At 46.1% G+C, this 25015-nt stretch overlaps 2 protein-coding genes across 3 annotated transcripts in view; one reads left to right on the plus strand and one right to left on the minus strand.

The window, feature by feature from the left end:
• The first annotated feature begins 304 nt into the window (after positions 1–304).
• LOC147858922 (F-box protein SKIP2-like) overlaps positions 305–25015 on the plus strand; it is a 33735-nt gene continuing 9024 nt past the window's right edge. The window contains exon 1 of one of the 2 annotated variants that reach the window (XM_087325329.1): positions 305–2084. In XM_087325329.1, the coding sequence (XP_087181455.1) occupies positions 443–2084 (1642 nt within the window). In that variant the 5' untranslated portion in view covers positions 305–442. Of the gene's footprint in view, positions 2368–25015 lie in introns of those variants that run through there. The other variant, XM_087325328.1, reaches the window with a different exon arrangement.
• Positions 4852–8339, minus strand: LOC147858923 (pentatricopeptide repeat-containing protein At5g27110-like). Its single transcript, XM_087325325.1, has one exon. It carries the CDS (start codon positions 8235–8237, stop codon positions 5442–5444), a length of 2796 nt encoding a protein of 931 aa, XP_087181451.1. The 5' UTR covers positions 8238–8339; the 3' UTR covers positions 4852–5441.

Raw genomic sequence — 25015 nt, forward strand, 5'->3', positions numbered from 1 at the left:
AGGAATGTACAAATCAATGGGACAAAAAAGAAGAAGAAAAAGAAGGGAAAAGTTTCAATCTTCACATGGAACATGGGGGAAGTGTCATCAACAATCGGGGTGGGGGGGGTTACAGGCCATCCTTCTCCAATGGATAGTAGCGACAACGCGGGACATGGTGCCAGGTGGCGATCTTGAACAGGCACCCAACTTGTTTTCACACCCACATGAAAACAAGCAACTATTTGTCTCTATTGGTTTCCTTCTCTCATCTCATTCAATTCCACTTTTATACATACACACATACATACAATCAATACGTACATACATACATACACACATAGAGTCAATTTACTCTTTCCAAACCCAATCTCTTTCTCTCTCACTCACACATAGACACATTACCACACACATTAGTATGGTATGGTATGGTGATTGAGCCTTAGAAAATGAGTTAATCACCATGAAAACTATGGTTCAATCTACTAGACACTCTCCATGGTTTTCCAACACAAATTCTTCATCACCACAACAACATGGTGATTATGGCCACCAAAAACAAGTCCTCCACCTCCTCATGAATTGCCAATTAGTCAATGATGTTATACCTCATCTTGGCCTAGATCCTCCTCAGGATCTAACCCTCTCCCTTCCGTCGGAGTGCTTGTTGACCATTTTCGCCAAGCTTTCTGCTTCGGACCGCAACAATTGCTCGTTGGTTTGCAAGCGGTGGCACTCGGTCGACGCCGCCTCGCGTGACCACGCCACACTCGAAGCCCGGCATGACCTTGTAAAGCATATCAAACCCCTCTTGCTCCGCTTCGACCGCCTCACCTCTATCTCTCTTAAATGCCCCCGCCATGTCCTTAGCATCGACGACTCGGCCCTCGCGTTGATCGGCGAGATGTCGCCCAATCTCCACAAACTCAAGCTGAAGAGCTGCCGCGCGATCACCGACGCGGGGCTCGAGCTCTTCTCCAAGGCTTGCCCCTCCCTAAGGAAGCTCTCTTGTAGCTCTTGCGGCTTCGGGGCCATTGGGTTGAATGCGATCGTGCGGAATTGCGGGGACCTTGAGGATCTCTCGGTGAAGAAGTTCAAGCGGCTCCTCGAGAATCCCCCGCTCGACGCGATCGCATCGGGGAAGGGAAAGCTCCGGAGACTGTCATTGAAGGATGTGTGCAATGCTCAATTCTTCGGGACGCTCATCTCAAGCGCGAGGGGCCTCCGCTCGCTCGTGCTGGTGAGGAACCCGGGCTATTGGGACCATCTCTTCCAGGCGGTTTCGGGAAGCTTGGGGGAGCTATCGGAGCTTCGGTGTGACTCCTTGCACATGGGCGACACGGCCTTGCTTGCGCTCTCCAAGTCTTGCAAGAAGCTCGAGGTCTTGTACCTCGTGAAACCGTCCTTGTCGTCGTCATCGGAGTGCACGAACCACGGGCTGGGGGCCTTGTTCACGGGGTGTGGGGCCAGCCTCAAGAGGGTCTACTTGGACGACCGGAGGTCCGGCCACCTCGGGGATGCCGGCTTCCTCTCGATGGCCAAGAATTGCAAGGAACTCAAAGATCTAATCCTCATCGGGGTGAATGCGAGCCGGGGAAGCCTCCTAGAGGTGGCCTCTGGATGCACCGCACTCCAAAGGATGGCCCTATGCCACGCCGAGAGCATCGGGGACACGGAGATCCGCGGGATCGGCTCCCGCTGCTTGTCCCTCAAGAAATTGTGCATCAAGAATTGCCCCGTGTCCGACCACGGGCTGGTCTCCACTCTCTCGACCGGCGGCTTCCCGGGCCTCGTGAAGCTCAAGGTGAAGAAGTGCGCGCGCGTGTCGGGGGCCAGCAAGGCATCATCATGGCTTGGCACAGCCCGAGCCGAGCTCTTGGTCTCCGTGGACGATGCCGGCCCCCCGCCCACCTCCTCCTCCTTGTCCGAAGGCAATGCCGAGGAGAACCATGCCGCCGGGGACACTTATGAGCGGGGCACGCGTGTTATAAGCTCGTCCACGGCCATGCCTTGTGGTAGCCAGTCTAGTACTCTCTTGAAGAGTAGATTCTCAGTGGCAGCAACTAACCTCCTTAGGAAGCTCCCAAAGTCATCCTCATCATCTTGTTCACCCATGACTTACATATGAGCAGTCTCTTTCTCTTTCTTGTTACCATTTTTTTTTCGACAAAAAAGAAATACATATCTCTTATATGTGGGCAACAAACTTGGTGTCTCTATGTGTGCAAATTCATGGGGTTCCCGAAGTTCCCGATGACAAACAATGCTCCTTAATTTTCCGTTCAAGCCATTTCTTTTACAACATTAAACTGTATCTCTCCATTGATTTCTATATATTCGTATGTGCATTAAGTCTAAAGCCGAAGGTATACATTTTGTTACGAGCAATTGCTTAACACTTTTAGTAAGCTTATGAGTCTGAATCTGAAGTAGTAAGGTCGAAAACGAAACAAGAAATCAATGTGAGACATAGTGATGATTTAGAATGCCCCCCACTTTGTAATTAGACATTGTATTATTGTAATGCACGGAGCTCAACCCTTCCCTAAATCATCATGATATATGTTGTGCATTAAATCTAAAGGTATACATTTTGTTATTAGCAATTGCTTAACACTTTTAGTAAGCTTATGAGCCCGAATCCAAAGTTGTAAGGTCGAAAACGAGACAAACTTAGTAGAAATCAATGTGAGACATAGTGATGATTTAGAATGCTCCCCACTTTGTAATTAGAGATTGTATTGTTGTAATGCGCGGAGCTCTTTCCTTCCCTAAATCCTCATGATGTATGTTGGGTATCAATTTTAAGGTTTACTTGATGTTTAATAATCATGTATATGCAATTTCTAATACATGTAAGCATATTTCAATAATTTTTTGTATGAATGGAAACATTTCTCAGGAAATCAAACTTATTCAAATTAGAGTAAAAGCTTTATGATTTTAGACCTCTGAATCCATGTATTAATAACTATGAATGAATTGTTGTCGTACTAAAAGTGTATAAAAACTACGTTTCTCCGCGTTCTACAGTAAAGGAACGAATCATATAATAACACTTTCAATGGAATTTTCAACATCGATTTTGAGTTCAAAATTTGGAGGCTTGAACAATGTATGTTGCACGCAATGCATTTTGGAGAGAGAAACAAGAACGAGTGACAACAATGATCATCTTCTTGCTTCTATGGAAAGCAAAGAAGAAACTCCACCTTTTTTTGTCCAATAACATTCCACCTTTTTTTGTCCAATAACATTTGGTCAGGAACATTATAGGGTCATCACTTACTTTTATGCTAGGGGCTGACTAGTTGAACTTTTTAGTGTACACACTTTGGGTCCAACCTACACCGAAAGATTGTTCTCCCTTTGGATATTGTCTTGTTAGTAGTCCCTTTAGTTAAACCCGTGGGCCCCTACGGAAGGTTTATCTCTTGTTTATTGCACGTTTCATAAGTCTTCCATAGTCACCTATACACACCCGATACTGACATAACCATGCCCACATTCTCTTACGTGTAATAGGATGGAAATTTCTTTTCATATGTATATATACATTCAAGGATAATGAGATTCTTACAATTGTAGCCATAAAGAAGATATGCCGAGGCTTATGTGTTATTAAAAGGATTCTAAGTAGAATTACAAGGCATGTTTTAAGAGGTCTCAATTGATTTTGAAAGTTTATTAGAAATAGTAACAACATAAGTTGTCCAATTCAAGTTGAGCACATCAATTGAAATCATCTCTCCCGGGTTATCAACTCACAATAATTCCTAGTGTTGATGCAAAGGGGCACTTCTTTTACTTACTTCAAAGGATGGCTCTCTTGAGTATTGCCTAAGAAATCATCTGCCTTACAAATAGTTATGTAAACACTTCGAAGGTGTCCAAGTTCCTCTCAGAATCAAACTGAACAACCCAAAAACAAGTTGCTCCTAAGCAAGGATATGTAGAAACAATAGGCAAATGCATTATGGATGGGTAACATTGCAAATTGCCATCAAAGATTCGCCATCACAACATCTCATAAAATAGTTATATTCTGAAAGACTTTAAATTCAATGATATAAAAATTTGATAGCCCCTAGGAAAGAAGGTATATTTTGAAAAACATTTGTTTATGATCTCAAATCTCAAAAAACTATAGAGTCGAAGATAATTTTTTGCGTGAAGCTCTTTGGTTGAATTCTTATTGAAGACACCTATGTATGTGTGTCAACATAAAAATATTCACCACAACAATAACAATGATAATATTCAATACAATGACGATTATATCTTTTTCCATGGATGCCCAACCATAAGGACAATTAAGAACTCACGGTCGCTGATCCAAATCTTGGAAAAGAATTTATTTGCAAGAGCCCGTTTGGAAAGCAATTAAGCAAGCACATTCTTGTTTCCCAGCTTAGTATTGGATTATTGTTTGAATGGATTTGAAATGAGACAATTTAATATCAAGTATCAGAATCTTGTTTACAAAGGCCCTGGAAATAAAATTCCCCTGGGTCGTTATTTTGATGCAATTGTTTGTGCCAATATTTTAGTTTTGTGTAAGATGTGTGATTTCCCACATAGAGAAATAATCGAAATTTGCAGGATTGAAACAATCAAGCATGAGAAAGTGTCTGAACCATCAATATATGTTGCTTGACCCCAATAATTAAACCTGAGAATTGCCATTCTCAACAATGATTTGGAGGAATCATCAGTCTTGACAAGTTCCTGAAATAAGCAAATCCTCAACATTTCAGGATCCATACCATTCTTCTAATTCTTTTCTCACTTACCATTTGATTTCTGTGAAAGGCTAATCATTCTGCACATAAAAACATGATCCTTTGATATCGGCTTTCGACACTGGACAAATAAGAAAACACAAAATTTCTGCTATATTACATTGACTTTTGTCGAGTAACAAACTCAACAGATATGATTTATGCCTCCATCAATGCTATAATCAAATTTAAGTTGGTGTGAATCTTTAAAGTTCGGTAGTTTAATGAGGATGTGCCCAAGATTGAATTAAGGCAGAACCATACGGAGCTAGAGACAACTATATCACAACTGAACAAAATACACAGACAGATCTTGGATCATGAAGCAAGTTTATGTTGCCAAATTTTGTGTGCTAGTCTCTTATCTGCTCGATCAGCATATCATAATTGGAAGTGGACATTGATTCCTAATCATTTTTGTCTCAAATGAACAACCATTCTTCTTAGCATCATTTCCTTGTGCCTGCGATGCCAATTCCAAGCAAAACCATATGGAGCTAGAGAGAGTTATACCATCAATTGAACACAAGAAACAAGGCGTTGTAGGTTGTGTATTATGTAGTAAGGTCTGGAAATTATAAGTTGATAACTTATATATCCGATTTTTGCATGTTAATCCTTTATATACATAAAAAACACAAGTCATAATGTCCAGTTCATCACCGGCCATGACTACTCTGATCATTGTAGACTGTCTACCCCTGTTTGCATGCTTCCAGCTGCATAGATATTCCCCATGAAAACATAAGCAGAAGCACACTTCACATCCAACTGTAGCGATTGCTCAAACACCCATTTCCCAAGCTTCAAATTCATCCATTTATGACAAGCACCTAATATCGCTACTAACAGTGAAAGATGGTCAGATTGTGGCACCTTATCAAGCAATGCTATTGCCTTGTCAAAGTGCCCTGCACGCCCAAATAGATTGATCATACAAGTGTAGTGCTCGAGAGTCGGAGAGAAACGATAAATGAGACACATTGCATCAAATAACTTTCCTCCCTCATTCAATAGTCCACCATGACTACATGCAGCCAGTAGACCAGTGAAGGTACCAAAATTTGGCACAATACTTTCTGCCAGCATTTCTTTAAATAGATTCAAAGCAGCATTTCCTTGCCCTATTTGGGCATATGCAGCAATAAGGCCATTCCAAGACACAACATCCCGCATTGATAGTTGTTTGAAGACTTCTCGTGCATTATCCAATGCACCACACCTGGCATACATGTCCATTAGGGTATTACCCATGACAACATTGTCGTGCAATAACCCCTCCTTTCTACACTGAGCAGCTATGTCATTACCCATCTCTAGGGATCCAACACTTCCACAAGCTTTCAAAAGACAGATATAAGTTACTGCATCCGGATGAATTCCCTCATCTTGCATCTGCTGAAAGCACTGTATGGCTTCATCGTAAAGTCCATGCTGAGCATATCCAGAAATCAGCGCAGTCCAAGCCACAACATCCTGCACCGGAATCTGTTCAAATACTTCTCGTGCTTTCTCAAATATGCCGCACTTGGCATACATGTCTACCAAGGAATTGCCAAGAGCAACATCTTTATACAATAGCCCTTGCTGTCTGACCCTTGAATGTATATCTTTCCCAATCTCTAGAGATCCAGCTATGCCACAGACTTTCAGAATGTATGCGTAAGTTACTACATCTGGGCACACTCCCTCGTCTTGCATCTGTGTAAAGTATTTCAAGGCATCATCAGTGTGCCTGTGTTGAATGCATCCAGCAATAAGAGAATTCCAAGCTACAATATCCCGTTTTTGAAGCAGTTCAAATATTTCTTGTGCTTTCTCCAATGCACCACATTTGGAATACATGTCTACCAACGTAGTGCTAAGAACAATGTCTGTTTGCAGTAACCCTCGCTTTCTAACTTCAGTATCTATATCTTCCCCAATTTCTAAAGATTTAACAATGCCACAAGCTTTCAAACTGCCAATATAAGTTACTGAATTTGGAGTGATTCCCTCATCTTGCATTTGTCTGAAGCATTTCAAGGCTTCATCACCAAGCCCTTGCTGGACATATCCAGTGATCAAGGTATTCCATGATACAACATCCCGCAAAGGAAGTTGTTCAAATACTTCTCGTGCTTTCTCCAAAGCACCACACTTGGCATACATGTCTATCAATGTATTGCCAAGCATAAGGTCCTTCTGGAATATCCCTTGCTTTCTGATACTTGCATCTATCTCTTCTCCAAACTTTAGATATTCGACTATGCCACAACCTTTTAAAACGGAGGCATAAGTAACCACATCAGGGCAAACTCCCTCATCTTGCATCTGTTTGAAGCCTTTTAAGGCTTCATGAACGAGCTCATTTTGAACATAACCCGAAATCAGGACATTCCAACACACGATATCTCGGACATGAAGTAGTTCAAATACTTCTCTTGATTTCCCGGGCGCCTGACACTTGGCATACATGTCCACCAATGTGGTTGTGAGAGCAATATCTTTTTGCAACAATCCTTGTTTTCTAGCCTCGGCATCAATATATTGCCCAATCTCCAGACATCCAAGGACACTACACGCTTTCAGAACACAAATGTAAGTGACAGCATTTGGACATACTCCCTCAGCTTGCAATTTCTGGAAACACTTCAAGGTTTCATGGGCAAGGTCGTGTTGGGTATATGCAGCAAGGAGGGCATTCCAACATGCGACGTTCCGCACTGGGAGTTGTCGAAACACTTCTTCCGCTTTTGCAAATGCACCACACTTGGCATACATGTTGACCAACGAATTACCAAGGACAACATCGCCCTGCAACAACTCTTGTTTCCTTATCTCAGCATCAATAGATTCCCCGATGTCTAAAGCTCCGAGGATGCTGTATGTGGTTAGAATGCAAGCATAAGTCACAGCATCTGGGCAAATGCCATCGTCTTGCATCTGCTGGAAGCATTCCAAGGCGTTCTCATGAAGACCATGATGGGCATATCCTACGATGAGGGCGGTCCATGTCACGACATTGCGAACACGGATCTCTTTGAAAACCTCTCGGGCTTCGCTGAGGGCACCACACTTGCAGTAAGTGTGGAGCAGTGCAGTGGCGATGTAGACATCAGTGGCAAGCAAGTTTTTCTCCACCACATACGCATGTATACTCTTGGCCTTCCACAGCTGCTTCTGTCTGCCGCACGATTTGATCAATTTCAAGAGGGAATTTCGATCCTCAAAACCTCCTGAACCACTCTCAACCTTGACTTGTTCTTCGATTGACCGGGAGGGGATATGGCGCGGGGTATCAATCTTCTTCGATGTCTTTTCGATCAATTTCAAGATGACTTTTCGATCGTCGAAAGCTACCGAACCTCTGTTGACCTTGCGTTGTTCTTGGATTAACCGGTAGGAGGTACGATGTGGGGTATCAATCCTCTTCTGCTGCTTCAGAATGGGGCAGGGAGAGGCCGAAGAAGAAGAAGAAGAGAGAGTCCATTGCATCACTTCTTGCCTCTCTCTCTCTCTCTCTCTCAATCTGTCTGTGTCTGTGTTTGTGTCTGTGTCTGTCTCTGATTGTGTTGGTGATGGGGGGTTAGTTTCAGAATTATGAATTCTCTGTGTCTCTGTCTCTGTCTCTGTCTCTGATTTGTGTTAGTGATGGGGATAGTTTCAGATTTATAAAATTCTCCAAATAGTCACCAGGTTTTCTCAAAGAATGAACATTATGTACTGTGTACATAAATGCATCATAAATGCATCGATTACCAGATTGTTGCCATACAGTACAGACTATTGCATTCCGATGACCTAACCCTAAACCCTAAAGAGAATCATTGATCAATTTCATATGTGCGTTTATTAAACGACGTTCGTTATCGAATCAATAATTCTGTGCTAATTGTTAAAAAAGAAAACATGTGATTCGCAACCGATCGTTATGATCATTTTGATATATAAGAGTCAAGACCATCTCGTATGATGTTCGATTGGCATTGCCAAAGTGATTAACAACATAATCATGATCACAAATGTTGTCGATGTGATCATCTGCGAAAACTTGCAAACCATTTGTGCCTAGATCTTTGTGGACTATAGTGTGGGATGCAAATAATAACTATGTGAACCAAATGTTCAATGATTAAAATACTTTACTATTTTGCCATGGGTTTGTAGATGAAGCAACATGAATGTTTTTTTTTCCAAAAATGGAGCTACTTTCCCATTAGTTAGGAGGGATTTATACAGAAAGATTATACAAAGGGGCTTACATATAAAGTGGGGAATCACCCCTCTGTAGAGTGTGATTCATTAACAAACTGGAAGTGATAACAATCACCACATAATAGCATATACACAATACTTGGGTACTTTGGGACTTGCTTCCATCTTTACTATGTGCTCACAAAGGTCTTTATGTATGATAGTCTGAAAAATATAAGCAACTTATTTGGGCCATCACACTTATGACATTGTAGAAGATTTTGTTATTGGATGATTTGGACTCAACACACCTATTACTTTGGAAGGTCATTGATTTATGTATGTGTCCTTTAAGTAATAAAGTCATATTCATAGAAATTTGTTGTATTGTCTAGTGGATTGTTTTTTCGTTTCTCTACCAACACATGGTTAGTTGTGTATTTGTTTTTCTATAGGCTGCTCAAGGCCTATGCTGTGACTTTGAATAGAAAGGTACCCATTGAAGTTAAAAATGATCATTGGTTAGTAAACCAACAAATCAAGCTTTATGGCTAGTCAATGGGACGACATGCCACCTAAGACATATTAGACAATGACCATTATTATGAAGTTATGCACATCCTGTGAAATGTGAGCGAAACCACTAGAACTTTAACCAAAGATAACAATTGAGATGGCATGTCTTTAAGTTAGGCTTCTTGAGTCAATTTGACAAGTTCATGAGAACATGCAATGATTAAAGTGTTTGTGTAAAAATTCTCCTCTTGCTAACGTGCAATAGTGTGTGTATGTTACAGGCATGGCCATAACTTATCATGTGCTAGTTTGTACCGTAGAATTTACACATGAGGGTTAAACTGAGAGTAAATTACTTTTAATACTAGGAATTGAGATAACCCATGTAAAAGAATAGTGTGCGGAAGCTAACACAAAATAGACATAGTCAGCTTAGCGCGACTACACAAGACAGTTAGGTAAGAGAGAGAGAGAGAGAGAGAGAGAGAGAGAGAGAGAGAGAGAGAGAGAGAGAGAGACTGAGTGAGCAGACAACAAAACTTCTATTACAAAATGACTCAATACATAGAATTGTGCTCACAGAGCACTTTTTATACAAGCCTCTTGTTGAGCGGCAAGCTCAATTGGAGCCGGATCGGCTGAATAAGCCTGACCCGGTGAGCTGGGGAGCCGGTTAGCCGGATCCAGCAGTAACCAGAAGCCTAGTAATAGCTAAGATTACTAGGTAGTTATTGTCTCGTAGTTAGTGTCAAACGCTCGTGTGAACATTGAAGTACGTTGTACTTCTGTCAGTCCCATGAGGACTTGTATAAATAGTGTTGTTGAGCACGTTGTATACACAGAGTGTTGATATAGTTTTTGAATTTAGATTCTTGTTTTGCTCTCTCTGTCTCTCCCGAGTACTCTCTGTATTCTGTGTATTATTCTCTCTCTCTCTCTCTCTCTCTCTCTCTCTCTCTCTCTCTCTCTCTACTGCTACACAGCCAAGCTATTGTCTTACGCTTCCGCACATATGTTTTCACATGGTATTAGAGCGTGAGGGTTGAAGACCTCTGCAACCGACATTTGCTTTCGCAAGACAAACCCTACAGGTTGTGAGAACAGAACAGTAGACAGAGAAAAAATATGGACAGAGGTATGGCGAGTTCACTTCCTACAGAGAAGCTTGACCGGAGCAACTACGCATCCTGGTCATACAAAATGCACCAGTACCTACTGGGGCATGGGTATTGGAGTTTCGTGGAAGGAACGAATGAGGTAGCACCAATGCCTGCACATAAGGACGTCTCGGTATGGGAGCAAGGAGCGAGCCAAGTATTATATTGCCTCGCGTCCTGTGTGCACGACCAGATGCTCGGCTACATCAGGGATGCAAAGACGCCGAAGGAGGCTTGGGAAAATCTGCGTAAGATTTTCGCCACAAGTACCACAACCCGTAAGTTGCAGCTCCGACAAGAGCTGAACAACATCCGACAAAGAGATATGTCGGTTATGGACTACACCACCAAAATAAAGGAAATTTGCAATGCGCTCGGGTCCATCAACGTGACGGTGGACGAAGACGAAATGGAACAAATCTACCTTGGTGGTCTAGTGCAAAGGTACGGGCCAATCCGGACAGCGATCTGCACCCGGAAGAAACCACTAACCTTCTTCGACTTGCAAACGATGCTGATGGTCGAAGAAAACCACGCGAGTGGATCCAGGACCACTCAATCGGACAACCGGATGTTGTACACGAAGGCGGATGGGCCCCGTGAGCGTGGGGGACAAGGTGGGTTGGCACGCATTGGAGGCGGTCGACAAGAGCAAGAAAGAAGGCACAGAGAACGTGCCGACAACAGTTCTGGGACTTCCACAATCAGGGGGAGTCAAGGCGGCGCCGGAGGCCGGCAAGACAAATCCGCCACGGAATGCTGGTACTATGGCAAAAAGGGCCACAGAGAAAGCGAGTGCTGGAAGAAGCGCGCCGATTCGGACAGATCTGGATCCGGCAAAACTGGTCGGGAGAACCGGCAAAGCTCGCACTACGCGCAAGGATCGAAAGGATCCGGAACCGGGAAGACCGGTAAGGGGCCAGCCTTGCTGATGAAGCACGAGGCAAATTCGATGAAGAAGACCACTTCCAAATCAGAGGAAGTATGGTATGTTGATTCCGGTGCGTCGAATCACATGACGAGCCACAAAGAGTGGTTCTCCTTCTTAGAGAAACTGGAACAACCGGGGGTCGTCGAAACCGGAGATGACACTCCTCACCCAATCGTGCATGTCGGAGAAGTCCCTTTAAGCCACGTCGAACAGAGGGGGAAGCTAATGAACGTATTACACGTTTCGACTATCACGAAGAACCTGGTGTCAATCGGTCAGATCGTTGACCAGGGGATGCAGGTGCGGTTTACGCACCTCGGGTGCTTCATTGAGGATGAGGGCCAGATTATTGCACAAGGGCGCAGAAATGGGAGGATGTTCATCCTCGACACCAATGACGTTAGCACCGCTCTGTTTGCAAAAGGACAGAAGGTCGAATCGGACATCGACCTGTGGCACAAGCGGATCGGCCACGTCAATTACCGAAGGCTTCAAGACCTGCAAATGAAACAAGTTGTTTTCGGTTTGCCGAAGTTTAGTGGCCGGAAGGCCCAAATATGTGAAGCCTGCCAACTCGGGAAGCAACACTGGCTTCCATTCCCCACCGAACGAAACCGTAGCCGTAACAAGCTCGACCTTATTCATTCGGATGTATGGGGACCAACATAGAATGTTAGTCTTGGCGGGAGTCGGTATTTCGTCTCCTTCATCGACGACTACAACCGGCACACATGGATCTACCTCATTGAGCGGAAGAGCGAAGTCTTTGAGTGTTTCCGGAACCTACAAAGCCTGGTTGAACGAGAAACAGAGAGAAAGATCAAGTGCCTGCGGTCGGATGGCGGAAAAGAATATTTTTCCAACCAATTCAATAGTTATCTACAACAAAAAGGAATTCGGAGAGAGTTCAGCTGCAGATACACACCGGAGCAAAACAGTGTGACTGAGAGGAAGAACCGGTCGATTGTCGACGCGGCAAGGGCAATTCTGGAAGAGAAGAGCATGCCCCATTTCTACTGGGCAGAGGCGGTCCGGACGACCGTCTACATCCAAAACTTGATCAGTGACAAGGTGTCAGCGCATGAGCTATATTTCGGGCGCAAGCTGAATTTGCGACACCTTCGGATATTCGGTAGCATTGCATATGTGCATATGCCGGATGAGAAGTGAAGGAAGTTGGATGCAAAGTCGTAGAAATGCATCCTGGTCGATTACTCGCATGAGCAAAAGGGGTATAAGTGTTATAACCCCCGGACGAAGCAGGTCCAAGTTAGCTGGGATGTTGAGTTTGATGAGACGGCATCATGGTATGCCTTACCGGCTCCGACTTCCGACCCCGACCTGACACCGGAGGATGAGGCTAGTGAGCCTGAACCGGTCCAGATAGAAGATGAAGACCTCGGCACTCTAGAAGAGAGTCCGATCTCATTCCGGCTAAGTGGACCGAATGAACGGCTGAGTCGGGATGACCAGTTGGATGAGGAACCAGCGAGTAGTGGAGACTCTGTCGTACTCTCCCCGCGCAAGGAATCGAGGAGACGGTTCACTTGCAAAGAGAAGGGGAAGAAGAAGATGCCGAAATACGAAACCAACAACGTTGAGTCGGATCGGAGCGAATCCGACTCCGGAAAGGACCTAGCCAAGAAGGGCCCCAAACCGGGTAATACATAGTTACGCCGGTCAACCCGCCAGAAGGAACCTGTTAAGCAGTACGGGTACAATGAGTACATGGCGCATCACTATGCGTACATGGACAAGGTGGCGGAAGTGCGTGAGCCAGAGAGCTACGCGGAAGCGGCAAAGGACGCCAATTGGCGTGACGCTATGGAGGAAGAAATGTAGGAACTTGATGCCAACGACACATGGGACCTAGTTGACCCTCCCCGACACTGTAAACTGATCGGATGTAAGTGGGTGTACAAGGTAAAGTACAATGCCGACGGCCCGGTTAACCGGTACAAGGCCCTCTTTTATCCGAACCCCCGACGGCATATTGCTCTCCCAAAGACACTATGTGTTGAATATGCTGTACAAGTTCGGCATGCCGGAATGTCGAACAGTTTCCACACCCCTGGACCGGAACCAAAAGCTCTGTTTCGACTTCGGACCGGCTTACGATGAGAAACGATTCCTACAAATTGTCGGAAGCCTTATATATTTGACCATCACCGGACCCGACATCAGCTATCTGGTCGGTGTGATTAGCCAATTCATGTAGAAGCCGACCGTAGAGCATCTTCAGTGCGCGCACCGAATACTGCGGTATGTGAGCAGCACGAAGGACCGGGGACTGTTATACTAGTGAGGTATAACCGAAGAGCTAGTCGGTTACACGGATGCTGACTGGGCCGGCGATGCATCAGATCGCCGATCAACTTTTGGTTATATGTTTTCCCTTGGTAGCGTGGATGTTGCGTGGAGCAGCAAAAAGCAGCCAATAGTGGCCCTTTTGAGCACTGAGGCTGAGTACCGGGGCGCTACCGTTGCCACCTATGAAGCCATTTGGCTTCGGCGATTGCTACAAGACCTACGGATCGAGGTACCGACCCCGATCATGATCTACTGCGACAATATGAGCAGCATGCAACTTGCCAAGAACCCCGTGTTCCATGCTCGCACAAAGCACATAGTGCATTATCACTTCGTGCGTGAGCGGATCCTGAGCGGTGAAGTAGAACTTCGGTATGTTCAGACGGATCGGCAGGTTGCCGACATCTTTACCAAACCGCTTGGATCAGACAAGTTACAACACTTTACCGAAATGCTTGGTGTTTAGCATCTCGACATGCCGCACTTGAGGGGGAGAAAGGGTAGCAAAGGCATCAGAACGGGCAAAGGCAAAGAAACTGTTGTTGGCACCGGTAAGGGAAGAACTGGAAGAGGGGAAGACAAGAAGGAAAAGGAAGTCGGCACATCCAAACAAGTCGGAACAAGCGGCAACGGCGGCCGAGTGAAGAAGGATAGAGCCGACCGGAAGAAGAAGGCCAAGACCCGGACATGGTCCAATGTGGTGAAGGGCCTGGAACTAGAAGACAAATCGGGTGCGACCGATCCAGACAAGAGCTAGAACGAATCAGAGACAACCGATTCGGTTCAATAGACGGATTCGAAAGAACCGGATCAATTCAAGGCCAAGAGGACGAGATGGCAGGAAAAGTCAACGCCAACACGAAGGAATCGGCGGGTCGACACGCGCCGAAGTCACAGTAACGGGGGAGCTGAATTGGGCCTGTTGAGCAGACGAGCTGACCGAGAAGGTCAAGGTGCGCAGAACAAGAGGGGTTGCGGCAAACAGAACCAGACCAGACGAGGAGCGCAAGTGAGGCGGAGCGATGCCAGAAGGAGCCGGGTAGAAGGACCGGTTGCCACAAACGTTGACACTACCACCAAACATCAAGTTGAGCTTGAGGGGCAGTGTTGAGCGGCAAGCTCAACTGGAGCCGGATCGGCTGAATAAGCCTAAGCCGGTGAGTGAGACGGATCAGTGAGCCGGTGAGCACCCGGTGAGCAAAAGAGCTGGTGAGCTGGGGAGCCGGTTAGCCGGATCCAGCAGTAACCGGAAGCCTAGTAATAGCTAAGATTACTAGGTAGTTATTGTCTTGTAGTTAGTGTCAGACGCTCGTGTGAGCATTGAAGTACGTTGTACTTCTGTCAGTCCCATGAGGACTTGTATAAATAGAGCTGTTGAGCACGTTGTATACACAGAGTGTTGATATAATTTTTGAATTTAGATTCTTGTTCTACTCTCTCTGTCTCTCTCGAGTACTCTCTGTATTTTGTGTATTATTCTCTCTCTCTCTCTCTCTGCTGCTACACAACCAAGCTGTTGTCTTATGCTTCCGCACATACGTTTTCACACCTCTGAGATAGGCTGATTCAAGTTTTGACAAGTACTTGAATGCTCATAATTGAGCATCTGACACTAAATCTAAAAAATATTCCTATTACTATGAATAGGAATATCGGCCCTAACGGCCTACCGGTTCCCCACTGATCTGACGTAGCCGATCGGCCTTCGTTCGATCCTGCTTTTGGCTTCTTCACCCGATCTTGGCCTAGTCGATCGGCTTACATCTGATCTAGCTCTCGGCTTCTTCAGCCGATCTGGGCCTAACCGATCAACCTACGTCTTATTCGGCTCTCTTCTTCTTCAGCCGTTCTGGCCCATGTTGAGCTTGTCACTCAACACACACCCTCAAGCTCAACTTGAGGTCCCGTCAGTTCGTCCACTTCAACCGGTTCTTCTCTTTGGCTTCTCTTGTTGCTTGCCTTCTTGCTCGCGCTCCACGACCCGTTCGATCAACTTGTATACTACCAAGGCTATATCATCATCCTTCTCCTTGCCCTTGCGGAATTGGAGCCCCTTGACTCGTCGACTCCTCCGCATCTGCATCGGCTTCAGCTGCCTCCTCATCCACTTGGCCTTCATATGATTCGGCTTATTTGAATCATTCCTTTCGACCAAATCGGTTGTCTCCGATTCGTTCCCGCTCTTGTTTGAATTGACTGTCTCTAATTCGTCTTCAATCTTGCCCTTAATTATATTAGCCCAATTCATAGCCTTCTTTTCCAGGGCTCTACCTCCCCCTTGTTTGGTTGACGATGACTTCAACTCTCTCTTTTGGCCACTCCACCTGCAACTAGCTAGTCTTCCCTTAGCCATTCTCATTCCACTTGTCCTCTCGTCCGATCTGTCCTTGGCTTTTTTAGTCGTACCGGACATTCCGACTTCTTTATCCATCCTGAAATCGAATTCCACATCTTATTTGGCTTCTTGGATCTCAACTATTTCGCTCTTGCCCTCAATTTTGCTTTTGCTTCTCCCCTTCAAGTTCAACATGTTGAGATGATGCAAGCCAAGCATGCTCGAAAAATGTCGTAACTTGTCCAGGCCAAGAGGTTTGTTGAAGATATTAGCCAACTGTCGATCTGTCGAAATGTAAACAAGTTGCACTTCACCCGAGAGAACTCGCTCACAGAAAAAATGATAATGTACTTCAATATGCTTAGTCTGAGCGTGGAAGATGGGATTCTTGGCTAGTTGAATATTGTTGAGGTTGTCATAGTATATTATTGTCAGCTCAGACAACTCCATCTACAGATCTTTGAACAACCTCTTGAGCTAGAGGGCTTCGCATGTCACGATAGACGCTCCTCTATATTCGGCCTCAATGCTCGACAGTGCCATTGTCGACTGCTTCTTGTTGCGCCAGGGGACTATTGCGCTTCCCAATGAAAACGCAAATCCGGATGTTGATCTGTGATTGCCGGCATTTTCGGCTCAGTCTACATCCGTGTAGCCGACCAATTGTTCGGCTACATCGGTCTGATATAGCATCACCCTATCCTTTGTGCCGCTTACATATCTCAAGATCCTTTGCACGCACCGAAGGTGTACGACGTAAGTCAACATCTAGCTTTATGTTGTGATCGAGAGGGGTTGCCACAGATTATAGCAAACTTATACATCCCAAAATTATACAATAAGTTGAGGGTGTAGTGCCGTTGGGAGATCATAATGCCGGATGGGGTCCGAATTACTTCTATACCTAGAAAGTAATGGAGCTCCTTCATGTCCTTCATTTCAAATCAGCCGGAGAGAAGCTTCTTGATATTATTGATATCAACCATGTGCTTTCCTCCAATGACTAAGTCGTCGACGTATATTATGATGAATATCTATCCTCTGGAGTCGCTTCGGATGAACAAGGAATTGTTGGACTTGGACAAGTTCACCTTTTTCTATTGAGGAATATCACATTGATCTACCATCTCCTCAATCTCCACTAACTATCGACTGAAGTCATGAGTTCTCTATTGATGGATACAACTACAATGACGATCCAACCAATGAAGGGAGTGTCTATCAAGCTACCACAACTATTGTGGATGTTGGATAGAGCGGCGTTCTTGAACGAAAAGAGGAACCAATTGTGTGAAGAAGAGATCTAGTTGGCAAGATCTATACATTTTAGGAGGGTTCCACGTCGAATACATCGAGATAGATTTTCCCTAGTAACATCAGAGAACCAACTCAGATTAGACGTTAGCAAAGTATGTTGTGCTCGTCAGTGTATGTCAAAGATTGGAAAGGAAAAATTGCGGTCATTAAGGTTTAATATTTTTCCCTCACTAGTGATGAGAAAGACACTTATCTTCTGAAACACATGCAAATGGTGTCCGACAAATCATTAGACATTGATCTCCTTCGAGTATTATCTTGTCACTTCACAACAATGTTGTAGAGTTGCATTCAAGATTTTGCTACGTGTTAGCAACATGAGATTACATAGAGTGCAACAACGGGTTCTCAATGGTGATCCTAGAATTAGTTGCGGCTATGTTCCAAGTATGAAGGGTGCATCTGGAAGAAATGTGATTGGTTGGATGAAGAACTACATTATGCTTAATTGTGCAGTAATGCAAACTATCGGTAGGTTGCATCTATAAGATAATTACACACGACGGGAAGTTTACGATGCTTATAGAGCGGAGATGTGTACATCAAGCGATAAGTACGTCACCTACAGTTGGTTCACAAGATTGTGGTCAACACAGTTTAGTAATGTTATTATACCTCGAAAACTACGCATGGGGTATTGTTCAATATGTGGAAACCTAAAGAGCATGGCTAAAGGTGCAAAGACAACAAAGGAGAAGGACATCAATAAGAAATTGTTACTGGACCATCGAGAAGCCCAACCATTGGAGCGGAAGAAAGCAATGCACCATAAGGGGAAGTCATTGAAAAAACCAGAACAATACATGTGTCTTATGATTGATGGTATGAACAAAAGAAGACGTGTCTAACTCACCTTAGACGGCTTCTGAAAGACGTCAACTGTGTGTGTTTGGAGCACAGAATGGTAAGGATGATCTTTGCTGAACTATCCGGATGCATGGATGCGGCTTACCTGCCTAAATAGACAACTATGGATGAATTGCTTGAAACGATTTTAGCACAGATCGGTCGCGGGTCTGTTAGGACACACGGATCGGTCGGGACAACAGTACGGATCACGCACGGACCGGACTTTATGTTTTTTAACTAAAGTAAAGGTCATGTGTGGACGCATGCAACTAAAACGTAGAGTCCATGTAACTAAAGTAAACGTCATGTGTGGAAGCATGAAAGTGTGGGAGGGGATCAAAACTATCTCTCGAAAGAACCCTAAAATTTCCTTATCGAAGATATCTCTCGAAGAGATCCGAATTTTCCTTAAGGATCGAAGCCATCTCTCAAATAAACCCTAATTTTTTCTTATCTAAGTGATATCTCTCGAAAAACTCTAATTTTCCTTGTGGAAGCCATATCTCTCGAGAAACCCTAATTTTTCTTACAAAAGCCATATCTCTCGAGAAACCTTAATTTTCCTTACGGAAGCCATATCTCTCAAAAATCCTAATTTTTCTTATTTATTAATCTCTTTAAGCCTAAACCTCTATAATCCCAATCTTGGGATAGATTGTAATTTTTCTTTTCTTTGTTAATGAAAACCATCAAACTTTTTCATTTCCGTTAATTCTTAAAAACAAACGCACGAATCTGTATCCTCTGGTCGGAGGCCCCGGGGTCCTGCCTCAAGTTCACATGTCTTTGTCCTATTTTCGTGACACCGGCTCTGTATGATGAGAAACACTTCCGGTTGGGGGTTAGATGGAACAACACTTCCGGTTGGTGTTGGCTTCACATTCTCCATATTGAAGCGCCTCAGCACCTTTCGAATGTAGTCGGCCTGGGAGAGTCGGAGAGTATCTGTCACTCGATCCTGTTGGGAGACAGGTCCCTCCAGATGGGAAGGGAGAAGAACAGTGTTGATGAGCAAACTCGGCTGAGGCCGATAGGCCGAGGCCGATAGGCCGAGGCCGAAACCGGATGACGAGTACCCGGCTACGGAGAGCCGGATGGTGCAGACCTGGTGAGAACCGGATGAAGAGTACCCGGAAAGCGTCGGATGATGCAGGCCTGGTGAGGAGTGCTCACCGGATGAAGAGACATATTCGTAAATATGTTTCTGAGAGTCCATCGTGGCTATATTTGTAAATCGCCGAAAAATCATATTAGTATAAATATGACTTAGGGCAAACTTTTTGAAAGTAGTTGTCATTCTTGTTGGTGCAAGAAGAGAGAGCGCGTAACAGTGTACAGAGAGAGAGAGAGAGAGAGAGAGAGAGAGAGAAAGAGACGAAGAGTTCGCATCTCTGTTGTAACCGCCGACTGTGGCGAAGATAGCAAGCTCGAGGTTGTTGCCTCGGTGCTCCACCATTGTACATTCTTCTATAGTGATAGTTTGGAGTCTGTGGACTCCCGTGGTTTTTCCCTCTAAGGGTTTTCCACGTTAACATCCTGTGTACTCTTCTCTCCTTTGTGTCGTGCATTTTCATTTCTCGTTTTCTGTGTATGATTCTAAGCTCGGTTGAGGCCGAGCGTTGCGCATAAGGAGCGTGCAGTTCCTGTCAAAGTGGTATCAGAGCAAAACGACACAGAAAATGGACGATTCGTTGGGAGGCATGTTCAAGCTCACAGGCTCCAACTATTCAGTGTGGAAGTCGAAGATGAGGGACATGCTCGTGGTTAACGACCTCTGGCTGCCGGTTCAGTTCAGGGACAAGAGACCGGACAAAATCAACGCCGCGATATGGGAGGTAATGCACATGAAAAAAACGGCGTACATACGGTGCTTCATCGACATGAGCCTATGCAACAACTTCAATGAAGAGAGCAAGGCTCATGAGCTCTGGGAGAAGATCGGCATTATGTTTCAGAACAAAAAAGTTGTTAATCAGGTTTCGGTATTCCGGAAGCTAGTAAGACTCTGGTACCAAGATGGCTCCAGCATGGCGGAACACATGAATGCCTTCCAGGGGCTGATACACCAGGCAACATCATTGGAAGAGGCCGATGAGGTACTAGCACTACTCCTGCTCGGTTCCCTCCCAGATAGCTGGGAGACGTTGGTTGTCACCTTGTGCAACGCCGGGCCGGAAGGGAAACGGTTATCCCTAGCAAGAGTGAAGTCGAGCTTGCTAGATGAGGAGGCGCGTCGGAAAGATAAGGATACGAGCTCCGACTCCAAAGCGCTCCTTACCGAATTGGAACGCGGAAGACAAAGGAACTGTAGTCCCAAGAACCGGGAGATGTCGGGGACACGGTCAAAGTCAAGGGGGAGGCCTACTTGCTTCTATTGCGGCAAGCCGGGACACTTCCTGAAGAACTGTCGGCATTTCCGAAAGGACAAGGAAACCGACGGTACCGATTCGAAGCGGACCCCGGACCGCAACGGTAAAGACCGGAGGGGGCCGGACCGGAAGGGAACGATGGCAATCACGGCAAGTGAAGAAGAGTTGATGCTCATCACTGAGGAGAGTGAGATAAACCTTGCCGGCGACGAGATGACCTGGGTGGTCGACTCCGGAGCGTCGTTCCACCTTACCTTGGACCGGAAATGCTTCTCATCCTACTCAGCCGGTGATCACGGTTGTGTCCGGATGGGGAATGAAGGAACATGCCGAATTGTCGGCATAGGAGATGTGTGGCTGACAACACCAACCGGATGCAAGCTGCTGCTGAAGGATGTCCGACACGTTCCGGAGGTTCGTCTGAACCTGATAATAGACGGTCGGCTAGATGATGAAGGCTACACGGGTAGCATCCGGAACGGTGTTATGAAGTTCAGCAAAGGGAGCCTGATTGTGGCTCGGGCCCGGAAGGTAAACACCCTGTACCTGATGAATGCCCAGTTATGTCCGGAGGAAGTGAACGTGGCATCCGACACTGCCGGTGAGTTGTGGCACAAAAGGTTGTGTCACATGAGCGAGAAGGGGATGAAGAGGCTTGCAGACGACAACCTCATTCCAGTGAAGAACGTACACTTGGAGAAGTGCACTGATTGTCTGGTTGGTAAGCAAAACCGGACCTCCTTCCGACCAAGGCCACCGATGAGACGTAATGCACCACTGGAGTTGGTGCATACTGATGTGTGTCAAGTGGATACGAAGTCACATGCCGGATCGCAGTACTTCGTGACGTTCATAGATGACCACAGCCGAAAGTTGTGGGCCACACCGTTGAAGACGGAGGATCAGGTGTTATCCGTCTTCAAAGAGCTCCACGTGAGAGTGGAAAGAGAAACCGGCCGGAAGCTGAAGGCGGTTCGAGCAGATAACGGATGTGAATACCGGTGGCAGTTCGAGGAGTATTGTCCCTCGAAGGGAATCCGGCTCGAATTTACCGTGCCAAAGACGCCGGAACTAAACGGGCTGGCCGAGAGGATGAACCGGACCATAATGGAGAGGGTCCGGATTATGCTGGCGCATGCAAAACTACCCAAGAAGTTTTGGGCTGAGGCGTTGTCGACAGCGACGTATGTGATAAACAGATGACCTTCAGTACCCTTGGACAGAGACACACCACAGAGAGTCTGGACCGGTAAGGAAGTATCCTACTGGCATCTGAAGGTATTCGGGTGTCTTGCGTATGTGCATGTAGCTAAGGACCGGAGAGGAAAGTTAGATCCAAAGACCCGGCCATGCATATTCCTTGGTTACAGCTTCGATGAGTTCGGCTACCGAGTGTGGGACCCGGTCGACAATAAGGTATTCCGGAGTCGAGACATTATCTTCATGGAGGACAAGACGCTCGCCGACTGGGAGTCGGAGAAGAAGTTAATGAACTCTGAGTCGACCGGTAAGGATTGATTCCACGATGAGCAGACCCAACCGGCAAGAGACCGATTAGCACTTGAGGAACCAGCCGGTTATGGTGAGGATACCGAACCGGCAGAAGAAGAAGTAGAGGAAGCTGAAACCGGAACCGGCCAAGACCCCGAATCGGATTCGGATGAAGAGCAAATGGAGGAGCCGGTTACCGAAGCCCAAAGACGGAGATATCCTCTCAAAGAGAGAAGGGCCCCCCAGAGATTTCCGAATGCAGAGCATGTGCTGCTCACCGATGAGGGGGAGCCAGAAAGCTTCGAGGAAGCTAAAAGTGACACCCACAGTCGCAAATGGTTAAGTGCCATGCAGGATGAGATGGATTCCCTGCATGAGAACCATACGTACGAATTGGTGGAGTTGCCGAAAGGAAAGCGGGCACTCTAAAACAAGTGGGTGTACAAGTTGAAACCGGGAGATGCCGGCAACCCCCCGAGATACAAAGCCAGGATCGTGGTGAAGGGGTTCCAGCAGAAGAAGGGCGTGGACTTTGACGAGATATTTGCCCCGGTAGTAAAGATGACCTCCATCCGGACAGTGCTGAGTATAGCGGCAAGCATGGACCTCGAGGTAGAGCAGCTGGACGTGAAGACGGCATTCCTTCACGGTGACCTCGAAGAGGAGATCTACATGCAGCAACTGGAAGGATTCGTGGAGAAAAGGAAGGAGCACTTGGTTTGCTGGTTGAAGAAGAGCCTATACGGACTAAAACAGGCTCCCCGACAATGGTACCGGAAGTTTGACTCCTTCATGACCGATCAATGGTACCGCAAGACGCAGGCCGATCACTGCGTGTTTGTGAAGAAGTTCGAAGGAGGCGACTTCTTGATACTCCTTTTGTACGTGGACGACATGTTGATTGTCGGACGGGACCAAGCCAAAATATAGATGTTGAAGAAGGCTCTCAACCGGACCTTCTCAATGAAAGACTTGGGTCCGGCAAGACAAATGTTGGGGATGCATATCATCCGGAACCGACCAGCGAAGCAACTGTGGCTGTCACAAGAGAAATACGTGACAAAGGTGCTTCAGCGGTTCAACATGTCAGATGCGAAACCGGTCAGATCGACACTTCCGGCAAACTGCAGGTTATCCGGTAAGCAAAGCCCGAAGACGAAAGCAGATAAGGCGGATATGATGAAGGTTCCATATGCCTCTGCCGTTGGGAGCTTAATGTATGCAATGGTGTGTACCCGTCGGATATAGGATACGCAGTCGGAGTGGTGAGCCGGTTTATGAGCAATCCCGGCAAGGAGCACTGGAACGCGGTCAAATGGATACTCTGAGACTTGAAGGGCACTTCGAACATGTGTCTCCGATTCGGCTCCGGTAAACCTCAACTTGACGGTATTACCGACTCGGACATGTCGGCTTATGTGGATACCAGCCGGTCTACATCCGGGTATGTAATGACATATGCAGGGGGAGCTGTTTCGTGGCAGTCGAGACTACAGAAGACGGTTGTGTTGTCAACCATGGAGGCGGAGTACATGGCGACTGTGGAAGCCGGCAAGGAAATATTATGGATGAAGGAGTTCATCGGAGAGCTCGGTATCAGGCAAGATGAATACCGGCTTTACTGCGACAGTCAAAGTGTCATCCACCTTGCTAAGAATGCGGCCTACCATTCCCGGACGAAGCATATCCAGCAAAGGTATCACTGGATCCGGGAAAGAGTAGATGACCAGAAGTTCGCGCTGACGAAGATCCACACGGCTGAGAACGGGTCAGATATGTTGACCAAAGTGCTGATACCCGACAAGCTGGACGCATGCCGGAAGCGGATCAGACTAGTAAGACACCCCATGCCGGAGTGAAGGGGGAGTTTGTTGGGAGACAGATCCCTCCGGATGGGAAGGGAGAAGAACAGTGCTGATGAGCAAACTCGGTTGAGGCCGATAGGCCGAGGCCGAAACTAGATGACAAGTACCCGGCTACGGAGAGCCGGATGGTGCAGACCCGATGAGAACCGGATGAAGAGTACCCGGAAAGCGCCGGATGATGCAGGCCCGGTGAGGAGTGCTCACCGGATGAAGAGACATATTCGTAAATATGTTTCTGAGAGTCCATCGTGGCTATATTTGTAAATAGCCGAAAAATCATATTAGTATAAATATGACTTAGGGCAAACTTTTTGAAAGTAGTTGTTGTCATTCTTGTTGGTGCAAGAAGAGAGAGCGCGTAACAGTGTACAGAGAGAGAGAGAGAGAGAGAGAGAAAGAAAGAGACGAAGAGTTCGCATCTCTGTTGTAACCGCCGACTGTGGCGAAGATAGCAAGCTCGAGGTTGTTGCCTCGGTGCTCCACCATTGTACATTCTTATATAGTGATAGTTTAGAGTCTGTGGACTCCCGTGGTTTTTCCCTTTAAGGGTTTTCCACGTTAACATCCTGTGTACTCTTCTCTCCTTTGTGTCGTGCATTTTCATTCCCCGTTTTCTGTGTATGATTCTAAGCTCGGTTGAGGCCGAGCGTTGCGCATAGGGAGCGTGCAGTTCCTGTCAGATCCTCATGCTCAGTATGCGTGAGGCTTGTCTGAGTTCCTTCATCACGAACTTTTCGTGAAGACTCCGCTTTAGGTTTCTGATTTCAGCTTTATTGCACCCTACAATCAGCATATATCGTCGACATATAGGATCATCAGATGGATCTAGGACTCAACGGCCAATTGCCAAGTATATAAGCATGGGTCGGAGTCAGACTGGTTGTAGTCGAGTTGTCGGATGTAGGAGTCGAACTTCTGGTACCACATCCTCAGCACTTG

This window comes from Azolla caroliniana, unplaced genomic scaffold (genome assembly GCF_043228905.1).
Source record: "Azolla caroliniana isolate FFs.n. ecotype wild unplaced genomic scaffold, voAzoCaro1.0.p SCAF_10, whole genome shotgun sequence".
Taxonomy (NCBI): domain Eukaryota; kingdom Viridiplantae; phylum Streptophyta; class Polypodiopsida; order Salviniales; family Salviniaceae; genus Azolla; species Azolla caroliniana.

Bases quoted from the DNA above. Each gene is read 5' to 3' on its own strand.
- LOC147858923 (XM_087325325.1), bottom strand. From the start codon at position 8,237: ATGCAATGGACTCTCTCTTCTTCTTCTTCTTCGGCCTCTCCCTGCCCC.